This window comes from Castor canadensis, chromosome X, assembly GCF_047511655.1.
Source record: "Castor canadensis chromosome X, mCasCan1.hap1v2, whole genome shotgun sequence".
NCBI classification, from domain to species: domain Eukaryota; kingdom Metazoa; phylum Chordata; class Mammalia; order Rodentia; family Castoridae; genus Castor; species Castor canadensis.
In genome coordinates, this window is record NC_133405.1 from 4,633,210 (window position 1) to 4,661,031 (window position 27,822).

Below are 27,822 nucleotides of genomic sequence, written 5' to 3' on the forward strand. Positions count from 1 at the left end.
AATGTACTTATTATGACATACCCTGAAAACTAACAGAGAAAAAAACTCTAAATTTTTGGTCAACAAAATCTATGTACATATTAGAGTGCATGACATGTCCGTAAATATTTAAGGACTAAAGGGGAACTTGGTGAACTAGTTTCAGTGACACAGTAGGCACAGCGTCTGGAATAATGTGTTCTTGAATCCAGTATCAATAAGGCTACTGAGGCAGCTTGCAAACATGAGAATCAGTGCATCCTAGTAACAGCAAGGGTTCATAAAAGCCCATACTGACACACTCACATACAGCAAATAACATCTATTTTCCACCATTACTGGTCTGACACAAAGATGACAACTAGAAAGAGTTCTCCCTCCCCTCTCTTTCCTTCCTTCCACAAAGCACTTGGATTAATCATGATACCATCACCTGAACCCCCTCTCACAAAGAGCTCCTTTCCTGCCTGCCTCTCCACCCTTGATTTCAAACTCCCAGAGGGCAGGTATTGTCTTACTTCTTTTCCCTTTTGACAAGGTGCTTTGCCCTCAGAAGGCCCTTGATAATTACTTGTTGGAATGAAATTCCAAAAATAATGTTTCTCTGAATTACATGACTTTTGTTCTTGTGGAACAAAAGGCATTCTTTGACAGCAACATTAGTCATAGTACTCACAGGAATTCGGTTTCGTGATCTAAAAGTTGCAACTCTCCTGAGGTCATCATCTGAGGTACGATAGGGGACCACCAAAAGAGCTGGGTAAGTGTCACAGAGTTCATAGCACTTATTAATAAAAGTTATTCTCCAATGGTGATTGGGCAAGCCCTGCAGGAAAAAAAGAAGTCTAAGTGAGCAGGGCATAACTTCATCTTTGGATTTTTGTTAGGTCACTTTTCTTCTTTCTAGCATTAAGTATACATGCTTCTTTGACCACAGGTTGATGACAGCCTACCTATTTATAATAAGGATGTCAAATCAATAATCCAGACAGCATAAGAACATGGACAAAACATTGTGGTTTCCACATTTGAAACTATCTTTTGTAAATATAGATACTTCTGAATTGGAGATCTTCCTTTATTAGGCATCAACATATTTTTTACTATTAGTACAATACAAATAGGTCCAAGTTCATCTCCTACTCATGCACCCCTCGCCAACCCAAAGAAAAGTACCATGTGTGATGTTAATCAGTGTCTAACTGAGGGTAGAAAAGAGATCAGGCAACTTTTCCTCCCTGCTTAAAACAGAGTGAAAGCTTCAGACTGTTCCCAAGTGGAAAGAGGCTAGGATCATAAAGAAAAATCACAGAGGGGAAGTCAAAGAAAATCCCTCTGGGGAGGCTTATTTCGCCACCTCTTGTGAGTTTTTTAAAATAAGTCATTTGGGATCAATGACTGCCCTATAGTTTGTATGAGAAATATAATCGTTTGCATTTTAAGCAGACTGCCACTCTGACAGGTAGACACAGAAGATACCTCTCCTATCACCTACCCACAAAATTGTACCTAGTATGCACAAGGTCCAGAGGTGGAGGAATACTCTCTTCTCTTACTCACAAATGCACAAATACATACATGAAAGTGAGCTAGGTGGGTGTTTGCTTTGGGACAGACATTGTACCTTTTCTTTATGTCTGGCCCTATGTACCTTGGACTAAACAGATCTTGAGTTTGATGCTGAATCCAATTAGAGAGTTTTAAGTCCCATCAGAAAGTTTAAGAAAAAAAAGATTGAATATAATGGCAGTCTAGAACAAAATTCCTTCAAAAGTTCACATACACTTGCAATCTTAAAACAGAAACTGTTCAGTTTCAAGCTAGAAGCCTGGACTAAAGAAGTCTTACTATTGTCAGGAGCTCTAGAAATAAAGTAAAATACTTTGACACATAATGTTGCAGAGGTCTCTAAGACGTTTTAGTGGTCTTTCTTCTACCTCAGTAGCTGGTCCAGAACAGAGGTCATTAAAATGAGAAGTGTACACTGCTTTTGAAAACTGAATAATCTAAAGCTGACTTATGGAAACAATACGACATACCACCTCCCTCAAGTGTTCTAAAGCAAATCTCCTGTATCTAATCCCAGAGCATCAAATCTGCTTAGGAATACGCAAAGGACAGCTCAAAACTAAACATGGATGTCACCCAGGTTTTGGACATGGGAGTGGTAGGTAGGAAGTTCTTAAGCCTAGGGTTCTGTGATTTTACTTTACACTCACTACCTTTTTATTCAGAGCAACTGGGATTGATTTGGTTCTCGAAGCTCACTCGACAAAACTTCTCAATTATTTTAAGAGTTTTGTGGAAGAAGAATTAAAATTCCAATGCAAAACTCCTAGTTGTCCTACAGCTTTGGTTATACCAGAAGTCCAATTGTAGCTCTTGTTCCATAATTCACTTGCTTACTCTTGATCATCTTCACAAAAATGCTAGGAAAGAGCTTTGTCCCTGAACAGCAACCTTATATCAAGTCTCTTGCCTTTATTAAAGCAAATAAATATACATGACAGTGAGCTTTACATAACAGAGTAGTACAGGCAATTATAATGTACACTCATCAAAGCTTTTGTGGAAAAGTCACATTAGAAGAAAATAGTTCAAATTCATTTGAATCTGTAATTCAGAAAGAAAATATATAAATAAATAACATCAAGTCCCCAAAAAGTGAGGTATAGAGAGGTTTGACTTTTCTGTATCTTAAATATTTGACTCATTTCATAAACAATGCAAAACTTAGGCTCTTCATATATGGAAAGAAACAGAACTTAGTTGTCCAGCTTTGAACGCAGCTGGCATATGCCAATGGAATGAGCTTGTAAGTTACACAGTGATAGAATGAGCCACATTCCACAATATGTGGCCCGCAGAACTGCCATCAAAAGATACTAAGCCAGGATATTATTGGCTCGTAGAGTACGATTGGCGAGTATGCATGTTTGAGATTCAACACATAAACAACAGTATCTATCGACTTACCTGCCTTCTGTATTCTTCAACTGGATTATAAACAGTCCACCCATCCACATTAAACTTCTCTTCACTTAAAAATGCAAATAATGGCTAGAAAGGCAAAGAAAAGAATTTAAAGTTCAATGTGAAGAAATAGTCTATTAATAGTACATGCTTTCATTTTTCACAAAATAAGTTTCACCAGATTCTCTGACCATGAAATTACAACCAGACTTACACAACTGCTATTTTGAGTAATAATTACTTTTGAACATCAATTTTCTATGGCTACAAACCTCTCTTTTGATTTTTTTAAAAGGATGCTCCACAAAAAAAATCAGATTTCAACACCAAAAAAAAAATCTATCAATTTTAAACAATATTATCAACTGATTAGGTAAAAGCCACTAAAACAAGAAATTCAGGAATGATTATGAAACAGTATACCTGTCTCAAAAGAGTACAATGACATGTTTATCTATTTAAGGAGAGCCAGGATATCAGAAACTCTTAATTAGCTGTCCTCTGAATTCTGAATCAATATGCTAGTCTCTGTAAAATGACATGACACTGATTTTGTATCACTTCTCTTTATGCTTACTCTCGAGGGGCTATTGATGAATTTCCTTGCTTCAAATGCCATCTGTCCCCTCATGAACACTGCCTCAGGGGCACCAGGGGAGGGGGAAATGACTGGACTCTGAGGCTAACTCTCTGTCCCAAAGCCATACCCTTCACTTCACCTCACTAGTTCTGCTCTCCCCAGTCTGCCCATTTTGAGCTGACTGAGCTGAGAACTGTGCAGTCATTCTTGACACCACCTGGCTAGCACCCAGTCTAAGCCTCCGCCACCTCTTACTTCACTTGGTACAATAACTTATTTTTTTTGTGGTACTGGAGTTTGAACTCAGGGCCTCACACTTGCTAGGCAGGCACTCTATCACTTGAGCCAATCCACCAGCCCTTTTTTGTGTTGGATATTTTAGAGATAGGGTCTTGCGAACTATTTGCCCAGGCTGGATTTGAACCACGATCCTCCTGATCTCTGCTTCCTGAGTAGCTAGGATTACAGGCATGAGCCACGGGTGTTTGGCTTGGTACAACAACTTCTGACTGCTCCCCTGTTTTCATATTTACATCTCCCCTATGGCTTTCCATATGCTCCAGAGTAAAAGTAGGAGTCATTGCAATGGCCAATGTGGCTGTCTGCCATCTGGTCACCTCTCCCTGCCACATATTTCTGCTATGGGCCCTGCTCACCATGCTCCAGCTACACTGGCCTCCTGTGCTGCAACCTGGAAGCACCAAGAATACACCAGCCTTAGACCCTTTGCACTTACTGTTCTGTCCACCTGGAATCCTTTTCCCTCATGGTCTTCCTCTCTTACTTCTCTCATATCTCTGATCAAATGCAACTAATCAAGAAGACCTTCCCTGACATGTTATGGGAACCTGACATGTTACCCTTACAAGATCACACCCACTGTCTTTCCCCAGTCTTACTCTCCCACATTGATTATGAGCATCAGAGTTATTTTATATGTACTTGTTTACTGTTGGATCCCCCAGTGTCTCCTTCCTAGAATGCTGACTCCATGCAGGTAGACACTTGCTTTGTTCACATCCTCTAGACCTAGTAACTAGAACAGTGCCTGCTCCATGGTGAGCAGAACATGTATTTGTTGACTAGATGGCAACATGAAACCCTATAGCCCCTGTTACAATCCCTATAGTCTGTGGAAGTGCTGTGGCTGGACCTTTTGCCTTCATGTAGCTCCCTCCCCATCTATTTTCCTCTGTTAGCCTATCACTTTGAATGCCAGTGTTTCTCTCCTTCATTGCAGGCAGCTCTGGAGAAAGCTCACTTAGCGAGTTTTCTGTGTCTGAATGGCAAGAGGTTTAAGGTGAGAATTGATCAAGAACATACTGGAGCACTGTGTTCTCAAGTTTCTTGAAGTATGCAGCACCCTCAGCAGGTCTCAAGTGCTGTGTGGTCCACAAGAGACAGCATGTAGATCACACATTAGTAATGGCACTGACCTGGGTAGGCAATTCACTGAGGCTCTAGCCTGACACTGAATCCAGGGCAATGCTTAATTATTAAGTCACCACTGAAGAAAATAAATGAGCCCTTAATAGGGCTCATTTTATTAACAGAAGTTTCACTCAGATTTTTGGTGAGAACTAAGATATTTTGTTGCACTGCTTTATCCATAAACAATCTATGGAAAACACCTAATTATTCTCTTGGTGACACATCATCACTTTGAACATCTGATTCTACACTGGTCACTACCTTGCACGGGTGAATGCTTAATGTTGCTGAATACTATGCTACTGTCTGACATAGTTGTAGATGGCAGATGCTTGAGACATAAGAGTGGATGGCCAGCGATTTTAGAAGAAAACCTAGAATTTGCCTTCTGGAAATAATTCCTGGCCTCCACATGATTTTTGTTCCTTTGCTTTTATGTATTTGCATGTTTCTGATCAAGCTCAATTGAATATTGAAAACTTTAAAAAGCAAAGAAAATTCCTATTTGGATGAATCTCTTTCTAGAGACGAATCAAGGGCAGTGACGCTGTCAGTGATCTTCAACATGCAGGCAGCATTTTCAAGGTAAGTCACTATTTCTTGATCAGTGACGTTAAAGCACCATCTTATTTCCTCAAGCACTCTTTCTTGTATCTTGTGTGAAAATTACAATAAGTGTTATATAAGTTTATAAGTGCTATCAGAAGATGAAAATTATATTGCCCAAATCAAAACTATCTCTACAATTTCCTTAACATGTTTAAGAGAACTCAAGCATAAACAGCATTAATATTCTTGTCATTAGGGTGACTAGGCAACATCTCCACGATGGTTACCTATCAGGTGGCCTTTCTCATAAAATTACTTTTACAGTGACACTTCACATTGTGAATGAAGTCCAGAAGGAAGTAATAAAATGGCACCTTTTACCACTGAAACATGCTTATGACAACTTAGTGACAGAAACAGTTCCCAGTTTATTTTTGCTGTTAAGAGCCAGACTCAGACCTCAAATATTGTGGGAAAACATGAATCACATAACTGTCAAGTATTTCTCATCATGAAATAACATCGCAACCCATCTACTATTGCATCACAGCTCAGGAGGGAAAACATCAGTTGCTTAAAACACTATCTTCACCATCCAAATAAATTAGCTTGTAATTAATTACAGGAAAACATCTTCCAAAAGCATTACTGGCTAGTGTAAGCTTTCTATAAACTACTTGGCTTAACTGAAGCAAGCATTCTAAAAGAACTTATGGTCACATTTTCTAAAGTGGAATGCCAGAACTTACTTTCCAGCTATTTTAATTTTTCCTTTATTTTCTTAAAGATTCAGATAAGAGAACAAAGCAAGAAGTTTATAATACAAGCTCTCAAAAGAGTAACATGGAGGTGGACTATGTAAAAAAAAAACACTAAGCTTTATAAGGAGAGGCTAATAAAATGCATACATCTGTACATTATTATTAAATAGTGCAAAGGTCCCAAGACAAGTAGTGACTTGTAACAAGCCTAATTTAAATTCTTGCCTGAAAACCAATCAAACCTGAAGTAAATGGACTATTATCTGGAGGTTTTTTTTAACTGTCACTTATTTTCTCTTCTAGACAATATATTGTAAAGGCTTCAAGTTTTTTAGTACTTCATTAGTGGATTGACATTCCAACAATTGTTTCTTATATTACTCCAGGTGGGTCAATTTGACCCTCAGCTTGGGAAATGGAGGTCCCAGCTTGGGACAGCTGGTTGTGGAGCATTTCCCATTACACCCACCAAGCAGGGAGCTCTGTTTGCCAGAAGGGTAAGGCTAAAGTCCACTCTGTGAACCAGCCAAGCACTGAGTTCACTTCTTTGCTTTTAGAAACCAAAAGAATTTGCCCCGATTGAGCCATGTCTAGTGTTTTGTTAAGTGTTAGTGGTCTGTTGATAGTCAGTGAGCCTGTGTGGGTTCCTTGTGTGGTATTGTCCCTTCTCCAGGACTCAGCCTTGCAGGTCTGGGCTGGGCCCACTGCAAGATGGTCAAAAAGGATACCTGTGTCCCACCTCACCCCTACTGAACTAGAAATCTTTAGGGGGTGACTTCCTTACTTGCCTAGTCCTGGAAGGGCCTCTTGGAATACACCAGAACCCCTCGGAATTTGTATTCAAGCTATGTGGCTACCTGCTTTATTACTTTTATTTAAAGTTACATTGGAAAATTAGGGATTCACTAGAAGCTACAAATAAACATAAAGGGACATTCCATGCACCCTTCATCTGCCCTCTCCCAATGTCAACATCTTACATAAGTAGAGCATAGCATCAAAACTAGGAAACTAACAGAAAACATAAACTCTCAAATGCCCAGCCCTGGTTTCCTCAAGCGAGCAGATCTTCCTTTATTTCACTCTCTGTTCATATTCATATTTGGGCATTTCATCAGTTCTGATACCTACCAGTCAAGAGATAACACACATGAAGACTTAAAAAAAAAAGCAATCCTGTACATTTTTCCCAGATTATGATAGCACAATATAACGTTCCAAAAATGTTAAAGGACAAAGTTGAGATGAAAATCTCTCATTTCATGCTATGGATAAAAACAACTCTGACATAGAAAATATAATTTGTCATTTTAATTTAGCTACATTTAGCATTATTGTGTCCTGTGATGGAAAACTCTGAAATGACAACAGATTTTAGTTTTCATTTAATTAGCCATTGTTTTTAAATGGCAGTGATATAATGCACTGATTTGCTTAAAACAGTTAGATCAGATTTTTTTTTATTTAGCAAAATCTATAAATGTTGAGCAGCTCTTGAGTTTCCTTTGAGGATGGAGAGCTGTCCGTCACTGACCCAAGGATCCTCCATCTCATAAGCTCCTTCCTCAAAGACATGCAGTGTGGTGGCTCAGAACTGGAGGTTTGAGAGTCAGATTGGTCAAAATTCAATGTTGTTTTAAGTGGGAGACAGTCACAGGAGAAAATCATTTTTATAGTATTAAGAGGAAAAAATCGATTACCTATGTACATTCATAAGCAATTTTAAGTGATGTTACCATCATACAATAGCACACTCATTGAGGGAAATGATTTAGGAATATCAGCCCCTTTTTGTTATTTTTATCTTTTCTTTTCTCTGTACTGAGGTTTGAACTCAGGGCTTGAGCCACATCCCAGCTCTTTTTTTATTTAGTTATTTTTCAGATAGGGTCTCATGTTTTTTTGCCAGGGCTGGCCTCAACTGTGATCCTCCTACCTCCTCCTATTTGTAGCTGGGATTACAGGTGTAAACCACTGTACCCAGCCCACATGAGCCCCTTTATATGAAGCAAACCTATGTTTCTGAATACCTAATCTTAAAATTTCATGGAACCACTCATTGACTGCTTCTTTTCTGATTCACTTTGCTATGTTCTAATAGGGATTAAGTGAGCAATTATAAAATTGAATTTTTGAACTCTTTTTAAATTGAAGACCTATGTAAATGTTTCCATCTACCATTTAAGGATGTAGAACTACCTCAGTTTCACCTTTTAGATTACACTTAAGAAACAAGATCCTTTCATATAAGAAGAAATGCTTACATTAAAGTTGGGGGGAGAGCCAAAATTTTGAAGAACCATAGGAGGTACTGAAATTTGGCAAAGTCTGTATGTCTGACATCTTAATGCTAGATAATGCTTTCAGTATAAATATTTCATATTACTTGACACGTAAGTTCATATAAATTAGTTTGACACAATTATTCCAAAAACCTGACAAAAGCTTTATAGGTCAAAAGCAGTTAGCACATAAATTACCATTTATATTTCCATTTATACAAATAATTCTCCTGATTCTACCATTATACTATTTCTACTAAGTTCATAATCTGGGGCAAAATGGCTTAACTTTCCTGGTCACAGTTACCTTTATATATAAATATGCATAGTTATTTATTCAGGAAAGGACCACAAAATGTACTCGAAATGCATTTGAAACCATTTTGGAAGAAGGATTCTCTTCATATCTTGTCTACAATCTTTTCTTTTTATGGGATTGGGGTTTGAACTCAGGGCTACACACTTGAAACACAGGTGCTCTACCCATACCTCCAGTCCATTCTGCTCTGTTTATTTTGCAGATGAGGTCTTGTGAACTATTTGCCTAGGTTGGCCTTGAACCATGATCCTCCAGATGTCAGCTTCCCAAGTAGCTAGGATTACAGACATGAGCCACTGGTGCCCAGCTATACAATCATAATAATTTAAAGCTGACATGTCTCAGGGTCATCCACTGTACCTCTTTTTACTATAATTCTTTCTCCTGGCAATTTTGGTCTATGAAAATCCCAGTGATCACATCCAGTTCTACCACATAAACCTCTTCCCAGGCCACAGCTCAGGAACTACAGAATCACCTGCCTCCTAAATATCTATACCCAGTTGTCCCACAGACACCTGAGCCTCAACAGATCCCAAGTGGAACCCATCACTTCTTCCCATCTTAAGTCAGTGGTCCCACCATTGGCCTGGTTGGATTCTTCCCTGTCACCCCATTCCCCTCATACTATATCCAACCACCAAATTCTACTGATCTTACCATCTAGAACTTCCTGAAATTCATTTTCTACTGTCTCTCTTACTGCCCCAATTCACCACAGGCTGAGATGACTAACAAAGATCCCTAGAAATACTTTCTGTCCTGCCTCCACTCTTGCTCCCTCACTTACTCACCCTGCACACTACAGTCCAAGTAATCATTTTGAGATAGAAATCTAATCTATGTTCCTGCTTAAAGCCTATAAATAGCTCTCCAACCCCATATGCACATTGTGCCTGGACACTAGACCCTGTGTGGGTCCAGGTCCAGTCTGTCTGGCTTCTTCACATTTGCTGATTACTTCAGTTTGGCCTAGCCTGATTTCTTCCTGGTGAATGCTTCCAGTCATCTTTCAGGATTCACCTCCTATCGGAAGTGAATCCCCATAGCATCCCATGCACCACTGCACTGGAGGAGCGTTTGTGCATATAACCTAAGGAAAATGGCACTCCTTAGAGACAGGCAGTGGGTATTACCTCGAGATCCCTGAGCCTTGCCATAATGTAGGTATTCTGTAAATGCCTAAGCAAAAATAATGAAAAAGGAGAGGAACAAAGGAAGGTTGGCCCTATCAGACAGTGTAAAACTTCAACAGTTTAGACAATGTTACTGATGCATGAACAGAACAATAGATGCAGAAGAAAAACACTTAGAAATAAGATCAAGGAGAAATTCAGCATTAGATAAAGGTGTACGTCCTATAGGCAGACTAGTCAACAAATACTATTGCAATAACATGAGATCTATATAAACATTCTAACCCTGAATAAATTCCAAACTGGTTGAATATTTAAATCTTTAAAAAGAAACCAAAGTACTGGAGGAACACAAGATAATTCTTTTATAGCCCTGACTAGGGAAGACTTTCCTAATTGGGATATAAGACCCAGAAGCTATAAAAAAAAAGTATGCAGCACACAAGGAAGGGGTGAGGATAGGTAAGACACCTAAAAAACTAGCTAGCATTTGTTGCCCTTAACGCAGAGAAACTAAAGCAGATACCTTAAAGCAACTGAGGCCAATAGGAAAAGGGGAACAGGTACTAGAGAAAAGGTTAGATCAAAAAGAATTAACCTAGAAGGTAACACCCACGCACAGGAAATCAATGTGAGTCAATGCCCTGTATAGCTATCCTTATCTCAACCAGCAAAAACCCTTGTTCCTTCCTATTATTGCTTATACTCTCTCTACAAATTAGAGATAAGGGCAAAATAGTTTCTGCTGGGTATTGGGGGGGGAGGGAGAGGGCAGAGTGGGTGGTAAGGGAGGGGGTGGGGGCAGGGGGGAGAAATGAACCAAGCCTTGTATGCACATATGAATAATAAAAGCAAAATGAAAAAAAAACAAAAAAAAAAAGAAAAGAAAAGTATGCAGAAAAGAGATAATGCCACAAACCTGAGATTACTGTCCTGCTTCTATGGTTAGTCCTTGACTGGGGAGAGTTCCTACCAGTCCCTAACTGACTGTAGAAACAAAGTGGCTTACAATGAACCTCTGATTTCCTTTGGGGAGTCTGGTGTTTTGGTATGTGCTAGGCAGTGGGTATCTATGTGACTGGCTCCCAATAAATACCCTGGACTCTGTGTCTCTAATGAGCTTCCCTGGTTGACAACATCTCAAACACGTTGTTTCTTGGAGGAATTAAGTGTATCCTGTATGCTCCATTGGAAAAGAACTCTAGAAGCTTGCTCCCTGACTTTGCCCCATGCACCTTTTCACTTTGCTGGTTTGGTCTGTATGCTTTTGTTATAACAAATCATACCTGTGAGCAAAACTATATATTGATCCCTGTGAGTGCTGTTCATGAATCAATGTACTTGAGGTGGTGTTAGGGAACCCCAACACACATTCAATACCTTCTACCAAATAAATATTTAAAAATTCTCCAGAGCAAAACCACCACAGATACAGCCAAAAGACATATGGGGGCTGGAGTTGTGTTCAAGTAGTAGAGCACCTGCCTAGCAAACACAAAAAAGCACTCAAGTTCAGACCCCAGTACTGCTAAAAAAAAAAAAAAAGACATATGGGAAAATATTTGCAATCCATAATACAAGTCAATATATCTACTGTGTAAAGAATACCTAAAGTTAACAAGAAAAAGATCAAAAACCTACAAGAAAAATAAGCAGAAGATAGAAAGCATAGAAAAAAGAAACACAACAAGTGATTCACATCAAAAGATGCTCCATTAACTTATATAAGATACATAAGAAATGAAACTATCAATCTACATTTTCACCTATCATACTGCCACATATCAAAAAGTTAGAAGACACATTGAATTGTTATGGCAGGCAGAATAATGGTCTCCCAAAATGTCCATGCCATATCCCTGCAACTTGTGTTATGTTATTATATATAGTAAAGAGGAATTAAGGTTCCAGATGGAATTAAGGTCGCTATCAGTTGACATTAAAACAGAGAGTGTCTTGGATCGTCTTGGGTATGCCTAATATAATCATAATGGTCCCTAGAGTAGAAGAGGGAAACACTAATAAAAGTGGGAGTGGAAGAAGGAGAAGTAATGATGGAAGGCCAGAGTGATCTGATGTGAGCAGAACTGGACCCACTGTTGCTGGCTCTGAGAATAAAGGCTGAGGGCCACAATACAAGGAATACAGGTAGCCTCTAGGAGCTAGGAAAAGGCAAAGAAACAGATTGCTATATGGAGTCTCCAGAAGGACACACTCCGCTGACACCCTGATTCCAGCTCAGTGAGACCCAGTTTGGACTTCTCACCCACAGGCTACTGGTTTTTGAGCCACTTAGCCACTTAACAGTGATAGGAAGCTAATACACTGGAGAAGTTGTCTGGGAACAGGCACTGTGACTGGGAAAGCAAACCGGTACATCTACTATAAAGGGCAATTTGGCAGTAACAGTAATTCTACTTCCAAGCATTTAGACTAAGACATACAGGAACATAATATATGAAATGGCATATATGCAAAGCTAGTCACTGCAGAATTTATATAATAGCAAAAGATTGGAAACTATCAATAGAGGATTAAATAAATTATGACAATGTTAGCAGAATACTGCATAGCTGACAGGGTAAAGAAGCCCATTCATTAGGCAACCTCTTGGTAGATGAAAAAAAGCAAAATATAGGAGAGTATACACAGCACTCTACCATTAGGACCAAAGGGGCAGAGGCTATAAATAAGTTGTATGTACAGGTCAAACTTCCCTAACCTGAAAACTCAAAATCTAAAAAGCTCCATAATCTGAAACTTTTGGGGTATTATGTCAGTCCTCAAACATTTTAGATTTTGTAGATTTTAGATTTCAGATTTTCATATTATGAATACTCAACCTGTAAAGTTGATACAAATGTTCCAAAATCAGAAAAACACTAAAATTTGAAATACTCTAGTCCAAAGAAGTTTATATCAGGGATACTCAACCTGTAAAAAAGGCCTAAACTATTACTGGATAGATACGTAACTGACCTGATGAAAACTGTCTGTGGGGAAGGCATGGATTAGGGTGGTGAAGCATGGAAATAGAGTTATTTTGCTGTGTACCCTTTTAAACTTCCTGAATTTCCAATAAGGGGTATATAATAGCTATTTTTAAATTAAAATTTTAAAAATGCTTGTTGAATAAATGCCATCTAAGCAAAATATTTTTTGATGGTTCGGTTGCTAGTGGTTCCTATTTTTTAAATTCTATTTATGTTAGTATATTCACTTGGTCAATATTAACTAAGGATCCACTGTAAACAAGTTGTTAAATGGAGACAAAGACAAAGGAAACAAGGCAGTGCCTTTAAGGAGTTCGAAATCTCCAAAGGAAAGAGATGAAAAGGATACAACTATGGATCGGCTCAAGAGGAAGCCACAGTGAGAACTCCAAGGTTACTTCCTGATGCACAGGCCAGGGGGATGCTGATGACATTTGAGCTATCCTGGAAGGATAAAATGACTTTGGACAAGATAACGGCGATGACAACAAAAACTGAGAGAACACATGGCCATCAGCAAATACCTTGGTCTCTCTGCAGGAGTGGAGGAAGGTTAAAAAAAAATGGAGAGAGGTGGGGCCACTCCTTGGATGAGAGAGTTCAGTGGTTTGTGTTCATACTGACAGACAGGAAGGAAGAAGTTTCCAGGGCAAGGGAATCAGATAATCAGGGCTGCATCCCAGAGAGAGTAAGCTGACAGAAGGCATGTATAGGGCTGGAAAGAAGACAAAATGGAGTAGGAAAACCACCTGAAACACAGTTCAGAAGAGAGGGAATGAAGTCAGGCAGGGGAGCAAGAACCCCATGGATTCAGTAAACTTTAAGGAACAGAGAAAACTCCCATAGTCTTGATTTCAAATGCAAATGAAGAACAGGAGGAAGATGACATTAAGGAACACAGCCTAGTAGATTTGGAGGCAATATGAGAGTTATTTTAAACACACATTTAGGTGTCACTTAAAGCTCTGTAGTAGCTATGAAGAAATATGAAACTATAGATTTGGAACGCATGCTCAGAAAGGCAATGCTGGTACACACAAGAGTAAGAAAGACTGCTGAGGGGTAAGATAGAGCAAGTAGGAGAAGGGCGGACTTTTCTAGAAAACTCACATTTAGACAGCAGAAGGAAGCAGAGGAACCGGAAAAGAAGTGAGAGGTAGAAAGGAGCTAAGAGATTTAGGTCTGAAAAGCGACAGGTAAAGTTAAGTTTCAAAAACGAGGGAGATGTGTGTGGGAACGTGATGGTCTAGGTGGTATTATGAGACATCTATGGAACCTACCTAAAAGTACTGGATACAATAGAAATGGTTTTTCTTTTCTTTTCTAGTGGCACATATTAAATTGTACATACTAAGGGGTTTGTCATGACATTTACATACATGCATATGCTATACTTTGATCATATTCACCCCTTATTACTCTTTCTTATCCCCCAAACTCCCATCCATCCCTTTTTCTCCTTCCCTTCCACCTCCAGAATGTCCCCTTTTTACTTTCATAACCTTGGTTGTTTTGTAGAAACAGTTTTTAGATATGTACATTAATGAGCCTGTAAGGGAGGAATAAATACCAAGAAGACAAAAGCTAACCACAAACAAATACAGAGAGCAAGAGAACACACTGGCTTTCCTCTTCAGGACACTCGCACAACTGGTTTGCATGGCCTGTTGGGGTATGGGAGATAGCACAAGAAGTCCTGGGCCCACCCAAGAAGTGGTCAGATTGGAAGCCTCCTTCAAGGAAGCCTGGCCTCCAATAATGCTACCACTCAGAAGAAACATGAATGGGAAATAACTACTTTCAGGCTCCCAGAAAAACTTGTCTGTCCAGATGATTGATGCTGAGCAAGCGGGGGTGAAGGAAATTTACCACTGTCCCCCTAGGAATTTGTACTCACAAGTCAGACCTTAAGTAATTTGTAGCCAAAATCATAAAAAAACTGCTCTCCAAAAACATCAAGTGGAGAATTTATAATCTTCCCAAGCTGGTAGTGCCCCAAGATGTTTGACAAAAGAAAAATGTAAACCTTCTTCAATTCTGGTCTCTTGAGTATTTCTGCAGATAAAGTTCCAAGGAACAGGAGTTTTCAGGTAACAATCACAAAACACACCAGGAAACTAAACACCCTAACCAAGCCTTTTTTGTAGAAAAAAGCCACAAAGACTTTAGGTATTGTAATGATCCTACACTCACTATAAATTATGTTTAATGTGATTAAAAAAATAAAAGGGATGGAAAATCTGAATCAAGAGGAAGACATTATATATATTGGCCAACATATCTGAAAAGAGAACCAAAACGAACTTCTAAAATTGAAAAATATGATAATGGAAGGTAAAACTCGGCAAGTAAGACTCAGTCGATCAGGCATAGCTGAAGTAGAAGATGAAATGCAAGAAATTACCCAGTGACTGGTTGCCTGAGAGACCAAGATGGAGGATAGCTGACGGACGTTGCCAGATTTTCAAGGCAGCAAGGATCGGGGAACCCTGCTTTTTCTGCCAACTAAGATACTGTCAATACATAGGGGGCAGATAATATTCATTGACTGACCCTTAAATTAGCTTTTTATAGTGCATAACAGCAGGCACAGGGTCAGGCAACCACCAGCTCACCTGTCTGTCTGCTGGCTAGGAAGCCGCTTTTCTTTTTCTTTTTCTTTCTTTCTTATTTCCTTCCCACCAGGGTCAGTAAAGCAAAAACGTAACACAGAGAACTGTAGAAAGAGACCTGAAAGCATCTGGGAAGACCTGGACCTGCCAAAACACATGTAGACCCAGAACTTCTGACTGCCACCTGCCCGTGCTGTCCTGGAGCTGACCCATTTTCATCCGAGTGAGTCTGCAATCCCACCAGGTGAGTGAGATATTATCTATTTTGGAGGGAACCACACATTCTAGTACAGCTGGGGGGCCGACTGCATCCCCCCTGGCCAAAACTGGTGGCCAAATACAGAAGGTAACATTTCAGAAACCGGGAGCCAGCTGAAACTGACAGCCTTCCAAGAAAAAGCTCAATTCACAGGCTTTCCCTGTGAGTAGAAGGGGCTGGTGACTGCTCATATGCAGCTCCTCACATGACCACTTCTGAGAACCCACCCGCACCTGAGGGCCCATCCCACTAAGGAAGCCCAGCTCAAACACCCTGAGCTGATCCCCCACAAAGCTGTCCAACAGGGAGGGGTAATATCCATTGCCACACAGCCCAGCATACCAACCTTAAGAAGAGACAATGTCATGGTCAAAGCCTCTAAAGAGTGTCAGCACCTGAATGTGAAATCAGAGGAAAGAGTCCAGAACATTCATTGAACTGATATGTGTATGTGTCTGTGTGTGTATATGTGTCTGTGTGTGTATGTGTCTGTGTCTGTGTGTGTACATATATATATATATATACATATAAATTTTTATTTTATTTTCATTTTTCCTCCATTTTATTGTTACCTACCTCCCTCTTCCATTCTGTCCAAACAATTTGCTTAGACTTCTGTTGTTCCACTTTCCTTTCTCTCCCACAATTTTTTCTTTCTCTTCTTTCCTTCTTCTCTACCTTCCTTTTCTTTACCCTCCTCTCCTCTTCCTCCCTCTCCTCCCACTATCCTGACCACCTCAATACTCACCATCCACTGAATAGTCTATCAATTTTACATGTTACCCCATCCTTCCTATTAGTCAGCAATCCCTGACAATAGCACCCTCCCCTACGACTGAACTAAACCTTAACTAGGGACTTATTACCCTATAGCTCCCACGCCTCACACCCCTTCCCCCTCACTCTATCCTCCCTTTCTGCCCCCACCTCTAGCACTATCTTTTAAAATACCTAAGTATCAATCTCGACCCAAACAACCATTATCCCCCAAAATCCCACTGCTTATAGATAATATCACCAAGGGGCTCTCTATATATTATGTAAATAATTGGTCTGGCCTTGAATCAGTGAATTTGCTATTGCTAATTTATACCACCAGGTCAGGGAACAGCAATAGCACATCAACCCAGCTACCAACCAAGCCAGCCACAGCACAGTAATTAAGTTAAGGGAAATGTAACAGGTGATTAACAAGCCCAAGTAGCCAATCAATAACATAGGAGCACAGCACATCACAGAAACATGGGAAGAAGAAGGCAAGGAAATACAACCCATCAAAAGACTAACAATTTAATAGGTAATTCAGTGGAAAATGAAGAAACTGAACACCCAGGTGCTGACTTCAGTAGAATGATGATAAGTATGTCTAATGACTCTAATGAGGTCCATAAAGAGAAACCCAAAGAAGAGCTTTAAAACAAGCTCATAGAAACACACATGAAGGAGCTTCAAGAGAAGCTTAAAGAGAACATGCAAAAACAACTCAAAGACTATCAAGATAACACATATAAAAAACTTGAGAAGACAAAGGAACAACTAAATGAACTCAGACAGGACTTCAACAAGCTCCAAAATGAAACTAAGGAGATTAAGAAAAAAAGACATAAATGAAATAAAGAAGACAGCACAAGATATGAAAAAGGAGTTTAACAAAGATATGGAAAACTTCAGTAAAAAGAATCAAACAGAAATCCTGGAAATAAAAAGTTCCTTAAATCAAATAAAAAAATACAGTTGAAAGCCACTCCAGCAGACTAGAACCAGTGGAAGACAGAATTTCAGGGTGCAAAGACAAAATAGATATTAAAGAAAGAAAAGAAGAATCCTTAAACAAAAGACTAAGAGCTGTGAATGGAATATGCAAGAACTCAGTGATTCCATTAAAAGATCAAACCTGCAAACCATGGGCACTGAAGAAGGAGAAGAAGTATAAGCCAAAGGTATACATACTATATTCAACAAAATAATAACAGAAAATTTCCCAAATCTTGAGAAAGTGATGCCTATCCAGGTACAGGAAGCCTCCAGGAGACTTGACTGGACTAAAGCAGACATGACCAAAAATGAGCCTCTCTGCTAGCTGTTTATCATTACAACAGCTAGCAGAGAGAACAAGGAAAGAATACAGAAGGCTGTAACAGAGAAAAATCAAATAACATAAAAAGGTAAACCCATCAAAATAACAGCAGTTTTCTCAACAGAAACCTTAAAACAAGAAGGACATGGAGTGAGGTATTTCGAGTACTGAAAGAAAACAATTTCAGTCCTAGGATACTCTACCTAGCAAAGCTATCCTTCAAAATTCATGGAGGAATAAAAGTCTTCCATAATAAACAGAAACTAAAACAATACATGACCACCAAACCACCAGTACAGAAGATTTTGAAAGGAATCCTACACACAGAAGATGAAAACACACACATAACTATGAATGGATGGGAAATATTAAACCTCAAGAGAAGAACAGACAAGTACTCAGAGACTAGCAGAGAAATGGCTAGATACTCTCAAATCCTTAAACAACAAAAACAACTAAATGGCAGGAATCACCACATACCTCTCAATATTAACACTGAATGCTACTAGATTCAACTCTCCCATCAAAAGACACCATTTAGAAAACTGGACTAAAAAGGAAGATCTGACAATCTGTTGTTTACAAGAAACCTACCTTATTGACAGAAACAAACACTGGGTTAGGGTGAAAGGGTGGAAGAAGATTTACCAAGCAAATGGTCCCCCAAAACAGGCAGGAGTAGCAATACTTATATCAGATAAAGTGGACTCCGAATCTAAATTAGTCAGAGGAGACAAAGAAGGAGACTGAATACTAATAAAAGGAGCAATACATCAAGAGGAAATAGCAATTATCAACCTATATGCATGCAATGTCATTGCACCCAATTTCATTAAACATACACCAAAGGACTTAAAACCACATAGAGACCCCAACACAGTGGTAGTGGGAGACTTTAATACCCCTCTATCACCAATAGATAGGCATCCAGACAAAAATCAACAAAGAAATTCTAGAATTGAAAGATACCATAGATCTAAGGCATCAACAGACGCCTACAGAGTATTCCATCCTGTAATAGCAGCTCATGGAACTTTCTCCAAAATAGATCGTATCATAGGGCACAAAGCAAGTCTCAAAAAATATTACAAAATAGGAATAGCCCCCTGCATTCTATCTGATCACAATGCAGTAAAACTAGAACTCAACAACAAAAGCAACAGCAGAAAATAAGCAAATAATTGGATGCTGAATAAAACATTGCTCAACAATCAGTGGGTCATAGAAGAAATAAGAGGAAATCAAAAGTTCCTAGAATTTAATGAAAACACAACCTATTAGAACCTATGCGACACAGCAAAAGGAGTCCTAAGAGGAAAGTTTATAGCCATGAGAGCATATATTAAAAACACAGAAAGATCTCAAATAAACGACCTAATGATGCATCTCAAAGTCTTAGAAAAACAAGAACAAGCTAAACTCAAAACAAGCAGATGGAGAAAAATAATAAAAATAAGGGCTGAAATCAAGAAAATAGAGACCAAAAAAACATACAAAGAATGAATGAAACAAAAAGCTAGTTCTTTGAAAAAATAAGCAAGATTAACAAATCCCTGGCAAATCTGACTAAAATGAGTAGGGAAAAGACACAAATTAATAAAATCAGAAATGAAAAGCAGGAGATAACAACAAACACCAAGGTAATCCAGAGACTCATCAAACACTAACTGCTTTGAAAACCTATATTCAAATAAATTGGATAATCTAAAAGAAATGTCTAAATTTCTAGACACATATGACCATTCAAAATTGAACCAAGAGGACCCAAACAGTCCTATAACATGGAATGATACTGAAGCAGCAATAGAGTCTCCCAAAAAAGAAAAGTTCAGGACCTGACAGATTCTCTGCTGAATTCTACCAGACCTTTAAAGAAGAACTAATACTAGCACTCCTCAAAACTTCCCATGAAGTAGAAAAGGATGGAACAGTGTCAAACACATTCTATGAAGCCAGTGTTACACTAATCTCAAAACTGGACAAGGACACACAAAAAGAGAATTACAGGCCCACCTTTTTAATGATGCAAAATTTAATAGATGCAAAATTCCTCAGTAAAATAATGGCAAACTGAATTCAACAGCATATCAAAAAGATCATAAACCATGACCAACTCCGCTTCATCCCAGGGATGCAGGGATGGGTTCAACATATGCAAATCATTAAATGTAATATAGCACATTAACAGAAGCAAAGACAAAAACCACTTGATCATCTCAATAGATGCAGAAAAGGCCTTCGATAAAACTCAACATCCTTTCATAATAAAAGCTCTGATAAAATTAGGAATATAAGGAATGAACCTCAACATAATAAGGGCTATATGTGACAAACCCATAGCCAACATCATACTTAACAGGGAAAAACTGAAAAGGTCAGGAATGAGACAAGGGTAACCATTCTCCCCACTCCTATTCAATAAAGTCTTGGAATTCCTAGCCAGAGCAATAAGACAGGAAGAAGAAATAAAAGGAATATACATAGGTAAGGAAGAAGTCAAACTATCCCTATTCACAGACAACATGATCTTCTACCTAAAACACTGGAATACGCCACCAAAAAAAAAAAAAAAAAGAAAGAAAAAAACCCTCCTAGATATTACAAACAGCTTCAGCAAAGTAGCAGGATACAAAATCAATTTACAAAAATCAGTAGCCTTTCTATACACCAACAATGAACAGATTGAGAAAGAATATAGGAAAACAATTCCATTTACAATGACCTCAAGAAAAATCAAATACCTAGGAATAAACTTAACAAAGGATGTGAATGGCCTTTAACAAGGAAAACTACTACCACAGAAGAAAGAAATCAAAGAAGATTACAGAAAGTGGAAAGATCTTCCATGCTCATGGATTGGTAGAATCAAAACAATAAAAATGGCTGTACTACCAAAAACAATCTATATATTCAACACAATTCCCATCAAAATCCCAATGAGATTCATCACAGAGATTGAAAAATCAACCCTAAAGTTCATTTGGAAGCACAAAAGACCACAAATAGCCAAGGCAATACTGAGCAAAAAGAGCAATGCTGGAGGTATCACAATACCCATCTTCAAACTATATTATAGAGCCATAGCAATAAAAACAGCACGGTACTGGCACAAAAATAGATATGAACACCAGTGGAACAGAACAGAAGACCCGGTGATGAATTCATGCAGCTACACCCACCTAATTTTTGACAAAGGCACCAAAAACATAGAGAAAAGACAGTCCTTCAACAAATGTTGCCAGGAAAACTGGATATCTGCCTGCAGAAAACTGAAACTAGATCCATGTTTGTTACCCTGTATAAGTATCAACTCAAAGTGGATTAAGGACCTTAATATGAGACCTAAACCTTGAAGCTAGTACAGGAAAGAGCAGGGAACACACTGGAAGCAGTAGGCATAGGCAAGGACTTCCTCAGTAGAACTCCATTGGCTCAGCAACAAAGAGAAAGGACTGACAAATGGGACTACATGAAATTAAAAAACTTCTGCACAACAAAAAAAACTGTCTCTAAGTTGAAGAAGCTGCCCACAGAATGGGAGAAAATCTTTGCCAGCTATATATCAGCCAAGGGACTGATAACCAGAACATACAGGGAGCTCAAAAACCTAAATCTCAAAAAAATCAATGACCCAATGAAGAAATGTGCAAATGAACTGAACAGAGGTTTTTCAAATGAAGAAGTCCAAATGGCTAAAAAACACATGTAAAAATGCTCACCATCCCTGGCCATAAAGGAAATGCAAATCAAAACCAAACGAAGATTCTACCTCACTCTTGTTAGAATGGCTACCATCAACAAATGCTGGCGAGGATGTGGGGAAAAGGAACCCTCATACACTGTCGGTGGGAATGTAAGCTAGTACAACCACCATAGAAAACAGAATGCAGGCTCCTTAAAAAACTAAAAATAGAGCTGCCATATGATCCTAGGGATGTACCTCAAGGAATGTGAGTCAGTTTACAACAAAGACACCTGCACACCCATGTTTGTTGCAGCCCTATTCACAATAGCTAAGCTATGGAAACAGCAAAGATGCCCCACTACTGATGAATGGATCAAGAAAATGTGGTATTTTATATACAATGGAATTTTACTCAGCCACAAAGAAGAATGAAATTTTGTCATTTGCAGGAAATAGATGGAACCAGAGCTCATCTTAAGTGAAGTTAGCCAGGCTCAGAAGACCAAAAGTTTCATGTTCTCTCTCATATGTGGAATATAGACCTAAAACAAATGCAGTAATATTATGGGACGCTGGTCACACAGGCGTGATAGGGCAAGGGAAGGAAACTAAGAACTTGGATGTGGTTGATGTGCTTTCTGTACAGAAATGAATACAGAAATCTTAAACTGGCTGCGGTCACCATGGGAAGGGGACTAGGGAGGAGTGAAGAGGATTAGAGGAGATGAACCAATTGGGGTTGTAATACACATATGCATGAAAATATCTCAAGGAAACTCCCTGTTTTATCTCAAACTAGCAAAAACATCATGTTTTTCTTTTTATCTTTTTCCTTCTACAAAATCAGAGAACAGGAAGGTGGAAAAGGTCCTACCACCATAGGGAAAGTGGGTAGGAGGATGAATACTGCCAAAATATGTGTATGTATTTAAATGCAAAAATGATACCTGTTTAAACTGTTGCAGGAATTGGGGGAAGCAAGATAAAGGAAAGCAGTAGAGGGGCTGAATTCAAGTATTTGATACATTGTAAGAACCTTTGTAAATGCCACAATGTACCCACACCCAGCACAACAACAAATGAAAGAAAATAAAGATGAAAAACAAACTAAAAGAAAATAAATTACCCAGCATGCATCCCAGGTGTCAAAGGGCTGGTCTCCCTATTGATATTCTTTATATTTTACATATATTTTATAGTCTTTGATATCTACTCAATATTAAAACCATACAACTTTGAAAGGAAGGGGAGGTTAGAGTGATAAATGACTGTGCAGTTGAAGAGGGTAAGAGCTAAGCAGCTACCAGGTTTGATAATTTCTACTGTCTTTAGTCACTTTCAGAAAAATAGTTCCACTTGAGTAAGAGTGCTAGAAGTCCAGTTGCCATGCATTCTGGGGTGAGTGGATGCATGTAGGTGTAAGTGGGCAGTAGGTAGGCAGGGAATTCAGTGCTTCTGAACCAGAAAGCAATGTGTATGTATGGGGGTGGGAACAGGGAGAGCTCCAGATAGGATCACAGGTCCAGGAGATGGGCAGTGCAAAGCACATTCAAAGGCTTGTGGGAGATAGCAGGGGTGAGGGAGAGATCAAAGAGAATGGAAGGCCAAATCTTGGAGGAGGCAAGACGGAAGGAGATTAAAAACCTGATTAGTTCCTCAGTTAGCCCAGTTTACTGCTTATCCCAGGGAAAAAAAAGTCCTGGGCAAAAAGAAACTAGAAAACTAAGTCATACTTTAGTCCTTAGGCCACATGTATGCTGAAAGCAGGAATATGTGTGCAGGTACTTTCCATTTCAATTCCCATCTGAAAATGAGTTATTTCCTTTTGTCTGTTAATTCTGTAATCTGCCTAGAAAGTGAGAATTTAATGAGAATTTTAGCCTCATTAAAAAACTTAATGCAGCTTATAAAAATTTCTCCATTTCTGAGCTAAACAACAAAGTCACAGAATAAAATTCCCATGTGAATTCTCTATTCATAGGATAATTTCTACCTCTCATCCAAATAATCATAAAAGACATACACCTGCATTACTCACTTTACTAATCTTTGTTATTATTTTATAAATCAGCACATCTAGAGTAAGAGAGAACACAAGGTAGAAATGATTCAGTGTTTAAGTAAAACAACAAAGTTCGATGTCACCAAAGCCAGGCAAAAAGAAACGACTGATCTGATTATTACACATTGTACATGTGAATTGAAATGTCATGCTGTACACCATAAGTATGTACAATTACTAAATGCTGCTTAAAAACTTTAAAATACATTTAGAAAAAGCTAAGCAAAAGGAAATAAGCAACAAAGACTTAAAGCAAAGGCCATGACCAGTGTGACCAATGTTTGTGTATAACTGAGGAGGTGCTGTCAAAGACACTGCTTCTATCCTTTGGATGCAGTATACAGCACCCCATCCACAGCAAAGGCTTGGCAAAGTCAGTTGCTTCTCTCCTGCAATCTGAAGTAGCCAGAGAAAGTTCCCTCACCTGTGCCTATTTCTACCAACAGAAGAAGGTTAAATGCACCATCCTCCCAAACAAAACAAAAACTACAACTGCATGACTGCCAATCAGCTCATAAAGCAATAGGTGGGAAACAATGTGCTGCCCAAGCTTAATGAGAATGACACAGAAAAATGGGAGATGCAGAAACACAAATCTGAATGAGTCATGTTCTCCTGAAAGCAGTAAGCCCAAGCAGGGTCAAAGATCGAAGGAGGAAAATGGAAAACAACTCCCAAAGAATTCTTTTCATTTCATAGTACTCCTTCCCTTATTTCCCATTTCTAGTTCAGATGCTTTCTGGATTTAACACTCTGAAATCGAAGACTTTTGATGAGTCCTTTATCAAAGTACAACCTACGGTTTGTTAATACTACTACTAATCTTTATATAGTATCTTTCTTTTAAAGGGCTTAAAGTGTTCCACATGTTGTCACAATTACTTTATTAATAGTCTTGGGTGGAAGTGTATTGGGGTCATCATCCTTATTCCTTACACCTGCTGGGAAAATGGCACGCTAATAACAGAACAGCTGACATTTATTGGGCCCTTATCGAGTGCCAGGCAATGTCATAAGCACTTTACATTTAATCCTCACAAAAACCCTATGGGGTAGGGACTGTTATTATCCCCATTACAGATGAGAACACTGAAGCACATAAATATTATGTGACTTCTAAGGTCGCTGAGCAGGGAAGTGACTAAGCCAGATTTACACTCCCCGGCCCGTGCTTGTAACCACAAACTGGCAGGCCTCTGCAAACAAGTTCCCCTCAAGGATCTCCCCAGTGGCTGCTGAGTCTGGCACATAGGTCTTAAGCTTCACTTCTTCTAACTCTAGACTTCCCCTATATGAGTCTGCATCCCATGACTTCGTTTATAAACTCAAAACCTTTAAAAACAAGTCCATGTATAGCTATAGTTATAAATAGATTTTATTAACTTGAAATCCATTTTATCCTACATATTATTCCATTATCTAAAATACCATTTTCAAACTTTACTGACCATGATTAGGAATAAACAATGCACTGTGACACCACAATCCAATACATGTGCACATACACACCTGGAAGAAATGTTTCATGAAACCAGTTTACCCATATTATGACTCACACTCTTCATAATCCCTTTTCTATTTCAGTTAAAGGTGCTGGTTACAGCCTACTACACTGACTTTATGACTCATTAGCAAGTTGGGACTGACAGTTTCACAAACTCTCATCTAAGTTTTATATTATCTCTTATAGTTCCATTGAGTACAAAATGAACAAACAATAAAGGAAGTCAATGAACAAACTTTATTACTGAATGTATCACCCCAACAAACTATTTCCTGTAGTGCTATCACACTAAGTTCATATGTACACAATTTTGGTTTCTGCATTTAAAAAATTGTCATAGTATCTTAACAACTGTGACATTTCTAGGAAACATATCATTTACCTAAAACTAATATTGAGCTACATGCAATTTATGAGAATTCAGTACAATTTCTCATGTCTGGCATCAAAGCAAACATAAAAGCAGAAAAGTTTTGGTTGAAATAGAAACTGTTATCTAAAACTCATTTGTGTTGTATTGGATTGACATAATTCAGAAACAACCAGGTTGATGGTTTGGGGTGGACTCTGTGTTGCTCAAGTTCAATTCAAAGTTTAAACACTGACTTGAACACACTGAGTGGTGAAAATACTAATGGAGCAGGAGGCAAGATAGAGCCAAAGGGGTGGTCTGAAATAAGAAAGCCCACTCATAGTCCATTCATCCCACGGCCAGCTTTGGAGCCCAGCTCTCTTGTCCTCCAGACACCATTTCATGAACACAACAGCAAGTTTACTTCAGACTTCAAATGGTGATAAAAATCACTGAGCTAATCTGCAGCTAGGGTAAGTTTCACTAATATGAAGAGAGTGATATTTTTCAAGCTGGAGCCCTTTGTATTGTTCCATGCACTCAGGTATAGATTATGCTTCCAGGAAATGCCTTTTTGGCACACTGTCACATTCCCCACTGAGGCAGTTTGGAAATTTTTCTTCCCCTCCTGTCTCAGAGGAAGAACTGTCCCTTCTCCTTTCCAGAACTACCCCACAACTGGGGCTTGATACCATCCCCCTCTACCTTCTCCAAGATTCTATTCTAGAAAGGATCTTTTCTCCCTCTTGCCTTGAAAAGGGGGAAACTCCACCCATCAACCTTGTCCACAGTTATATGTCTTCACCTTTCTCAAATGCTAAGGGAAAAAAAGCTTCTTTCCTGGATATGGCTGCTAACCCTACTTTTTCTTTTTGTTTATTTTTTTTAAACCACCTACTTCCCTTTAAACTCCTGCAAGCTAGCTTCTGTCCCTTCCACTCTGAGATCATTTTCCTGGTCCATAAGAGTTCAACAAACTTAAACCAGGCACTAGACTAGGCTCTGGGAATACAATGATAATGACAGAAGGCTCCTCCTCCCTTCCACTTTCTTCCACCTGTTTCCCCAAAGGAAATCCTTTTCTGACTTCCCCATTCTAACAATGGTACCCCACCCTTCCCAACACTCAAGTCCCAAACCTTAGAGCCAAGTTGAATTCATCCCTCTTCCCCATCCTCTCTGACCAAAAGTGCTGCCCAGCTCTGTGGAGTCTCTTTTCTCAGGCCTTTATCCTGGTTCTGAACCTGCGGCCCTTGTGCCTGGATCTCTGATGCATCTCCCTGGATTCATTGGCTTTCCCCCGTTTGTTCTGCATAAGGTTGTCTTCATCCCTGTCACTTACTCAGTACAGTATGTCTGTACTTCCTGAGGCACAAGCTCCCCACCCCAGCAAGACTCTCCATCACATGATTCCAAATCTCCTCTCCTGTTCCAGCCAAATACCACTGGCCACTCTCTAAAACACCCTGTAATGAAGCTAGCTTTTCTCCTCTGTGTTGAGGGTCAGGTCTTATCTCTGCCCCAAATCCTACTTCCTCCACCTTCCTGGCCCACTGGAAATTATATCTATCCTTCAAGGCCCAACACTAACAACTATCAGTTCTACAGAGACTTTTCCAATCTCCTTCTTGTGAGCTTCGAGTGTACTTCCTCTGCATTTCTTTTGCACAACTGAATGCAAATGACACCATACTGGAACCATACATATTTGCCATGTCACTTCTGCCAGACTGTCAGCATACTGAATGGGGATAGGTATCACTCATCCTGCATCACTTATTCTCAGCTGCCCTCATTGTTCTCGGACACCACCTGACATAGGACTCTGATTTGTTTTATCTGCATATTGTATTTTGGTGACTAATTTAGACTTTTTTAAAATGGTAAGTTTTAGTAGTTAAAACTGAGATAATACAATTTTCCAAAATATCTGTATGAGCAATTCAGTTCACATTTTTTTCTCTGATGTGTCACTTGACTGACATCCTAAAGGAAGAAGTAGGGATTCTCAGCACAGTTATAAAAAAAAAATCCCTTTGTGGATGACTCCAATGAAAGCAATACAGAATTCTAGGTTCTGGTACTAGATCCACAACATTCAGAAACATCCGATCTGTTTGTTTCCATCACTTTCTACTAAAACTGAGCTCAATTTTAAAAACCTGTTGTTATAAAACTCCATGGATGAGAGAGACACATAGGTTGCAGATAAAAGGTGATAGCAAAATCAGAATGAAGATAGAAATGAACCATTAGATTTGGCCAGTA

The 27,822-nt window shown here is 39.0% G+C and overlaps 1 protein-coding gene across 6 annotated transcripts in view; it reads right to left on the minus strand.

Moving 5' to 3' along the window:
- The window catches only part of Mtm1 (myotubularin 1), a 104,987-nt gene that overhangs the window by 30,343 nt on the left and 46,822 nt on the right, over positions 1-27,822 (minus strand). For all 6 annotated transcript variants that reach the window (XM_074063395.1, XM_074063391.1, XM_074063392.1 and 3 more), the window contains 2 exons: positions 2,956-3,039; positions 656-805 (listed from right to left, as the gene is read on the minus strand). In XM_074063395.1, coding sequence (XP_073919496.1) covers positions 656-805; positions 2,956-3,039 — 234 coding nt within the window. The remainder of the gene's footprint in view (positions 1-655; positions 806-2,955; positions 3,040-27,822) is intronic.